Source organism: Oryzias latipes, chromosome 4 (genome assembly GCF_002234675.1).
Source record: "Oryzias latipes chromosome 4, ASM223467v1".
Classification (NCBI taxonomy): domain Eukaryota; kingdom Metazoa; phylum Chordata; class Actinopteri; order Beloniformes; family Adrianichthyidae; genus Oryzias; species Oryzias latipes.
Genome location: NC_019862.2, coordinates 9,230,343 through 9,238,378, shown reverse-complemented (window position 1 = coordinate 9,238,378; position 8,036 = coordinate 9,230,343). Strand labels below are relative to the sequence as shown.

General features: G+C 37.4%; 1 protein-coding gene across 1 annotated transcript; it reads left to right on the top strand.

Annotated features, from left to right (window-relative positions):
• The first annotated feature begins 2,321 nt into the window (after positions 1–2,321).
• LOC101173135 (vitellogenin-1-like) lies at positions 2,322–7,878 on the top strand. Its single transcript, XM_020702291.1, has 19 exons — positions 2,322–2,401; positions 3,015–3,035; positions 3,136–3,299; positions 3,386–3,637; positions 3,722–3,883; positions 3,960–4,108; positions 4,225–4,375; positions 4,478–4,635; positions 4,729–4,894; positions 4,974–5,099; positions 5,188–5,406; positions 5,500–5,717; positions 5,811–5,908; positions 5,994–6,118; positions 6,195–6,296; positions 6,372–6,491; positions 6,584–6,773; positions 6,953–7,046; positions 7,129–7,878. The coding sequence occupies exons 1-19, from the start codon at positions 2,362–2,364 to the stop codon at positions 7,289–7,291; spliced, it is 2,718 nt and encodes a 905-aa protein (XP_020557950.1). The 5' UTR covers positions 2,322–2,361; the 3' UTR covers positions 7,292–7,878.
• The last annotated feature ends 158 nt before the right edge of the window (positions 7,879–8,036 follow it).

The following is an 8,036-nucleotide window of genomic DNA, read 5'->3' as shown; positions in this document are numbered from 1 at the left end:
ATCTGCAGCAGTCCCGATGTGTGAATGTGAGTGTGCATGGGTGTGTGATTTGTGGCTCTGCGACAGACTGGCGACCTGTACAGGGTGTTCCCTGCCTCAGCCACAAGTGGCCGAGATAGGTTCCAGCAGCCCCGTGACCCCGAATGTGACAAAACGGGTTTAGAAGATGAATCAATGGGGGGAAAAAACCTGGAAAAAATGCCTTTAAAACCATTGATTATTGGAAAGAATAACCTTTGCGAGTAATCTGTCACAAATTAAAAACATTCAGGGTCAGACTGCTCAGTTGCACTGTACATAAACGTATTGACCTTAGGAATCACTCTGACCAAAACAAACAATAAGAGCAAATAACTACCGGTAATGTCAGGGTGTCTTTATATGGGACACTTAAAAAGACAAACATACAAAAAAAAAAATCACCTGTTAGGAATAAAACCAATTTTAAAATCAAACTGTTACTGAAACTGTAAAATTCTTTGCATAATGTGAAAAAGATATTCCTAAGATCAATTCTTTTGAGTAAAAAAGACAAACCACTACATTATTTTTACTTTATCCAAATGCACGTGGCATAAAAACGTTTAAACGTTTATTTAAACATAAGGAAACAAACATTTTACTTATATAACTCTTATCTTCCACGTGGCTTTTATTGATTACTTCATTATTTTTAATTTGGGCTTTTTTTTCATATTTATATTTTGATAGTATTTTTTTGTAAATGTAAAATTGCTTAGGGTTGGGGTTTAAACAATTTTGTTATAAATCCACTTTGCTGAAGGCACTATGAAATGCCACATGCACTTTTGAGGCTGTCTCAACACAATGCTTTGGGTCGATCTCAAGTACGCTGGGTGTAGTGGGTCGACGTTTCCCCCTTGTGGGAACAAGACTGTTGCTCTACAAAAGACCAATGTGAGACTTTGTTTTAATAGAGATTCCATCTGCCATGCCATTTTGACGTTTTTTCTAAGCCGTTTAAGAAGAAAGTCATGGTTGTTTTTTTTATACTGTAACACAAAAGCATTGTGGACTAAAAAACCTGCTTTTAAACTTCAACTTTTTTCTTTTTTGGTGAAACCACCATTTTACTGAGATGAAACAAAGATGAACTTAAAAATGTGAATACAATAAAACTGCTGTGCTTCCTTTTTTCTTTTTCATTTAAGCAGCTAAAAGACAAAACATTGGCAGTCCCCTGCCCTCCTCCCTTGGTCTAATAAGGTTAAAATAGGCACAGAGACTTTACATTTTTTATTTAAAACAGAAATTCAAAGCCCTCCTGCATGAGTTGAAGTGAATTCTCACAAAGGTTTATAGTAAAAGTTTTCATCGTTTTCATGTTTCAGAAAATCACTTTCAGATCGAGAACACAAGGACAGTGCTGCAGTGGCCTAAAGATGAGTAAGAGGGTTTCAGAAACAATCAGGTGGAAAAAAAAAAAAGATTTCCAGGAGGAAGAAAAATAGTCAAGAGGACTAGTTTTATCTTTATATCGACAGCTTTTTTATGTACTAATTGATGGAATCTACCTGGATGACTGACAATGTACAGAGGGAAAATCAAAAAATTTTGACAAGTCCAGTACACATAAGGTTATAGCCTTTATATCTCTGCCAGACTGAGCCTTTTGCTATTCTGGAGCCTCATTTATGCCAGATATATCTGATGTTAATACACTAGAAAGAATTAAATTTAGAGAAAACGTTAAATGCGACCAAAAGTTACAAACATAAAAAAACATCAGCTATCAACCACTACGACGAAAAACCAGTCACAAAACAGAGGGCAAGACATGGAGCAACTGATAATAGTCAGTATAACTTAAAAAGACAATGAACTAAAAGACAAAACCAGCAAAACTTAACTTAAAAAAGCAACCCTTGCACATTGTTTATGAAGACCTTGAAAATTACTTTCCAAGTCATTGTATATTATTCAATGATTTAATAAAAACTCAGAACTCAAAAGCTTAAGATTCAAAGAAATCGAATTTCTGATAAGTTGAAGGAACCATGAAACTTGGTCAAAAATTATAGGCCCACATTGGAAGTAATGTGATGAAATTCAACCGAGAACAAGTTTTCTGTCAGTGAAATGTGTGTGTGTGTGTGGTGGGGGGGGGTCATTGGTTTCTAGGAAAAAAACACACTTTTTTGTCATTCTAGTGAAACATTTCAACGTATTGGAGCATTTTTAACCTCTCCATCAATATTCCAAAAATTTGTAGGTCATTTGTCATGTCAAAGCAGCAATCAGTTATGCAATGATTTACAACTGGGCTCTGCTAGAACCTTTTTCAGACCAGAGCTTCCCTTTAAAAGGCCAGCACAAATGTGAGCACAGCCCCATTTAACCATGAGAGCAGTTGTGCTCGCTCTGTCTCTAGCCCTAGTGGGTAAGTCTCAGATTTTGTTTTATGCTTCGTCAATGACATTTTCTTTAATGTCTAAATAACTTTAGCACATATTAGATTTTAAAACCATGTTTGATTTAAAATTAACTTTTAAAGATTTTACAACTCTAAGCTACTCATCACAATGCATGAGGATTAATGGTGCTGATGATGATATAATTTGTTACAATGTGGTAGCATGTTTATTTATCTAATGAATTAGTTTTTATTATTCAAGAAGTCAACTTAAAAAACTTCATTGGTAATTGTTTTAAAAGGATTAAATTTAAATAATGTAACCTTTGTAACATTTTAATGTATCAGGCTTTTGAATCAGTTTACTTCTCAAAAACTTACACATTTTCTTCAAAGAATTTCTTTGTATTTCCTTTGTTTCTTTTATCTTCTTTCTTGTAATAATTCTATTCTTAACTTAATCTCCAACTTTAATAACTTCTCTGTACAATCAGAAGTGTTTCTTTTTAGAAGATTACTTGGTTCTTTTTATTTTCTAAAGAAACCTATAGCCTTGTGGTTTAGTAAGAAATATCTTTAAAAAAAACATCAAAAGGTTTCATGAAACTGAAGGAGTAACATTGTCCTTTTTTATATTCAGCTGGACAAGCTTCCAACCATGGTGAGATTCCTACAAGCTTTTTAAACTATTTGCAACATCAAAATTCCAAACTAAATTCTAATTAATCTAAGTTTTTCTGAATGTGTTTATCAACATCTAGGTGCAACTGTGTTTCCTGAATTTTCTGCTGGCAAAACGTATGTGTATATGTATGAGATGTCCGTCATTAACGGTCTACCCGAGGAGGGTTTGGCAAGAGCTAAGATGAACGCCAGCTGCAAATTTCTCATAAGTGCATTTGACAAAAACACATACATGTTAAAGGTAAATAGCTAGGAGTGAAAAAACAATACACTAATTTTCAAATGAAAACGACCTGTTTAAAAGTTGTTTTCTTTTTCATATTGTAGGTTGAGGATGTGATGATGCAAGAGTTCACTGGCTTTTGGCCAAAGGAACATGCAGAATCAATTGGGAATATTCCTAAAGCATTTACACCAGAGTTCAATATTCCCATCAAGTTTGAATACAGCAATGGTGTTGTAGGAAAAGTTTATGCCCCCGAAGGAGTCTCAGATTTGGTCCTGAACTTCTACAGAGCCGTCCTTAACATCATTCAGCTTAACATCAAGAAGACACACAACGTTTATGATCTCCAGGAGGTTTGTAAAAAAGCCAAAGATTTTCTTCTAAACATCGAGAAGAAGTATTTTGATTCTCATTTGAAAAGCTATTGTGTTTCTCAGACTGGAATTCAAGGCGTGTGCAAGACCCTCTACTCTGTTAATGAAGATGTAAAGGCTGAACGCATTCACCTGACTAAAACCAGGGACATGAACCACTGTCAGGAAAGGGTCTATAGAGACATGGGTTTGGCATACACAGAGAAATGCGACAAGTGCCAGCAGGTAAGCTCAAAACCCTTTCAATACATAAACAGATCCTCAAAATAGCAATCTGGAAAAAAGAATTTTGTGATTGCAGGAATCCAAGAATTTAAGAGGTTCAACATCATACAGATACACCCTGAAACCAGTTCTTAGTGGTGTTATGATCCTGGAGGCAGATGTAAATGAGCTTATCCAGTTCTCACCGTTCTCTGAGAGTTATGGGGCTGCTCAAACAGAGACCAAGTACGCCAAAATAAAGATAGAATAAAAAAATAGTGAGACAGATCAAAAATACACTTGTATCATATTATCGATATATTTACCGATATATATTTTTTGCTTTTTACAAAACCTTGAAGACAAACCTTCGTCTTCCAAGAGATTCAGGATTCCTCCATTGCACCAATTTCTGCTGAGTATCATCACCGTGGATCTCTCAAGTATGAGTTCACTAATGACTTTGAGTGGACACCACTTCAGCTTGTCAATGTCACTGATGAACAGGCACAGGTACTGAGTCAAAATGCTTCAAATACTAAGAAGAGGAAAAAGTTTAGACATGGGGAACTTTTTGGTTTTCACCGACACGCATTTCTCTCTCTGAAAACTTAGACAGAGGAGCTTCTGAATCATCTAGTTACCCATAATGCAGAGAAAGTCACTGATCATGCTCCTCTGAAATATTTGGAATTGGTTGAGTTTTTACGTCTTGCCCGCTATGAAGACCTGGAAGCATTCTGGAGCAAGTACAGAGATACGCCTTCTCACAGGTAACTTTCAGTGATTAAACGTTCAACATTTTTGCTCAGCCAAAGAAGAAAAATAAAAAATGGAAAAAAAATTATTGTTTAATGTTTTCTTAGACTCTGGCTCTTGGAAGCTATTCCAGCCACAGGAACGTCTGCTGCTCTCAGATTCATCAAGGAGAAATTTACATCTGAAGACTTAAGTGTTACTGAGGCAGTTAGAACCTTGGTTGCAGCTGTTCACATGGTTACAGCAAACCCTGAATCCATCAAGCTGTTTGAGGTTTGTACATCATAGAGGAAATGATTATATGCACGTATAAACAGTCTTTGAAACATACTTAATATCTGCACTGGTTTAGACCCTGACAGAAGACAGCAAACTCAACGCCAACCCAGTTCTACGTGAGATCGTCTTCCTCGGATACGGCACAATGATTTCCAAATATTGTGCAGAGTCAGATGTCTGTCCTGTCGAATATATAAAAGTAATCTCAATTGTCAATTTTTTTATTTAGGATTAATGAATGTGTTTGTGTGTGCTGAAAAACCCCTATCTTCCTTTTTCCCTTACAGCCAATTCAGAAGCGTCTCTCAGAGGCAGTTTCTAAGGGCGAAACAGAAGACATCATTTTGTATGTGAAGGTTTTGGGAAATGCAGGACACCCTAGTAGCCTCAAGTCAATCACAAAGATTATGCCCATTCACGGCACTGCTGCTGCTTCTCTGCCAATCACAGTCCATATTGAAGCCATCATGGCTCTGAGGAACATTGCAAAGAAAGAACCAAGAATGGTGAATTCAAGGGCATTACCTACTATTTTAAAATATCCCCCTCATCCCCTTATCTCAAAGCTAATTCATGGTTTCATTTCTTTTTGGTAACAGGTTCAGGAACTGGCTCTTCAGCTCTACATGGACAAGGCTCTTGACCCAGAGCTTCGTATGCTTTCATGCATTGTGCTGTTTGAGACCAATCCTTCAATGGCGCTGATTTCCACCCTTGCCAATGCTGTTAAGTCAGAGGAGAATTTGCAGGTTGCCAGCTTCACATACTCTCACATGAAGTCCCTGAGCAGGAGCGCTTCCATGATTCATCCATCAGTGTAAGTATCATGATTCCTATTCCTAATCTTGATTTTTTAGAAGTCTATTTACATGTTGGGACCGATGTTTATCAGTTGTCTCTCTTCTAACAGAGCTGCAGCTTGTAATGTTGCCATGAAGATCCTGAGTCCAAAGCTGGACAGACTGAGCTTACGTTACAGCAAAGCTGTCTATGGGGAAGCCTATAGCAGTAAGATTGCTTTTATGGAAAGATGAGACTAATTCATTTTTTCCATCTTTTTATTTTAACAAAACCTCTTTATACACTTCATCAGGCTCTTTTATGCTTGGTGCTGCTGCTACCGCTTTCTACATCAACGATGCTGCTACATTCCTGCCAAGATCTGTTGTTGCCAAGACCAAAGCCTTCTTTGTTGGAGCTGCTGCTGATGTTCTGGAGGTAAAAGAAAGCTAAAACCAAAAAAGTTAACCCTAACACCAACTCTAACCCTAACTTTACTCATTGGATTTTTTAGATTGGAGTAAGAACTGATGGACTTCAAGAGACCCTTCTGAAAAACCCTTCAGTTCTAAAAAGTGGTGACAGGATCACCAAGATGAAACGTGTTATCAAGGCCGTATGTTTAAAGTCATTAATGCACAAATTCTCTGTGAAATGTCCCACATTAGAAGCATTATATCCTTTTCCACAGCTTTCTCAGTGGAGGTCCTTGCCCAACAACAAACCCTTAGCTTCTTTCTATATCAAGCTTTTTGGACAAGAGATTGCCTTTGCGAACATCGATAAACCCATGGTTGAGCAGGCAATTGCGGTATGACACAGCTTAGTCAATAAAGTTCATGACTAACATAGGTTTACAAACCACATGTGTATCAACTTTCCATTCGCTTCCATCTTCTACAGCTAGCCAGTGGTCCCTCTGTTCAGGCTTTTGGTGTAAAAGCTCTGAAGACTCTTTTACTCTCTGGTGTCAGTTTCAACTATACAATGCCTGTGATGTATACTGAGATGCGACGCGCAATACCTACTGCTACTGGTATTTCAGTGCAGCTCAGTCTTTTTTCTGCTGCTGTGGCTGGAGCTGTCGTTAAAAGTAAGTAAAAAATAAATACTGACCCAACCCAACCCAACCAAAATGATTGACTATGAAAAGATTTACTTAATTACTTTGCGAGGGCAAGTCAATGTAGCCTCATTAAAAAACAGCCCTTTCAAATGAACATTTTCTTTGGAAAATTGTAATTAATATTTATTTTTGTTGGGTTTCTTTAGTCGAACCAACTCTGTTGCCACATCTGCCTGAAGACTTTCCTCTCTCTCGCCTTCTGGAGACAGACATCAAGCTTGAGACTGAAATCAGACCCAGGTGAACTCTAGTTATAAACATTTTTATTAGTCATTCATGTCTTAATAGAGTAAACATTCATGTAACTGACTTCCTCCTACAGTTTTGCTATGGACACCTATGCTGTGATGGGAATTAACAATCCTTTCTACCATGCAATCATTGTGTCAAGAGCTAAATTTAACTCAACTCTGCCCTCCAAAATCTCCGCAAGACTTGACATTAAAGAGGGTGACTTCAAGATAGAAGTAAGATGTCCCACTTAGATTTTATCAGAAATGACAGTTTATCAAATGACCAGCTCTTCACTTCTTTTTACTTTATATCTCTTGTCTCCCTCTTGCCTCTGCATTGCCACATCCTCAAAACCACACTTTTCCCATTTTCTGTAACTCATTCCCTGTTCTTTTTTACTATATCATCCTCCTTGTCCATTTAGGTGATATGATCTCCTCAAATTTTCCATATCTTCCACAAACTGATTAACATCCTCTTTATAAGATCTGACACCTTCTTTGCTTTGTCCTTTTCCCATTTTCAGTTATTTATGATAACAATTTTCAAATACTCTTGATTATGATTCAAACAACAGAAACGCCAGTCATTCGCTTCTCATTCAGACATTCACAGCGGTGCATTTCATTCACAACAATCCACCAGTCACACAACGCTTGCGCTTGTCCGGAGATAAAAATAAAAATAAAATGAAGGTCTTTAAGGAAACCAGTCAGGAAACCACATCTGACATGTGCGTATTGATCCTTAGGTCGCGAAGCACAACAATGCCAGAACACATCTGACAAATTTCCACAACCACCTAGAAAAATACCACGGTACCTGATAGAGTCTAGAATTCTCAGGGTTTATACAACAAATTTAGGAAACACGGGCTTTTCAAATGGACCCCGCCGTCCAAGCCAAATAATCACGGGATTTAATGGACCCCGCCGTCCAATCGAAGAAAACGTTTTCTACTCACAGTTCAGCAGGACCTTCACTGCTCAGGCTGCG

Coding starts and splice junctions, on each gene's coding strand:
- LOC101173135 (XM_020702291.1), top strand. CDS start 2,362: ATGAGAGCAGTTGTGCTCGCTCTGTCTCTAGCCCTAGTGG. Junction 3,036..3,135: donor TGGACAAGCTTCCAACCATG/GTGAGATTCCTA, acceptor ATCAACATCTAG/GTGCAACTGTGTTTCCTGAA. Junction 3,638..3,721: donor ACGTTTATGATCTCCAGGAG/GTTTGTAAAAAA, acceptor TGTGTTTCTCAG/ACTGGAATTCAAGGCGTGTG.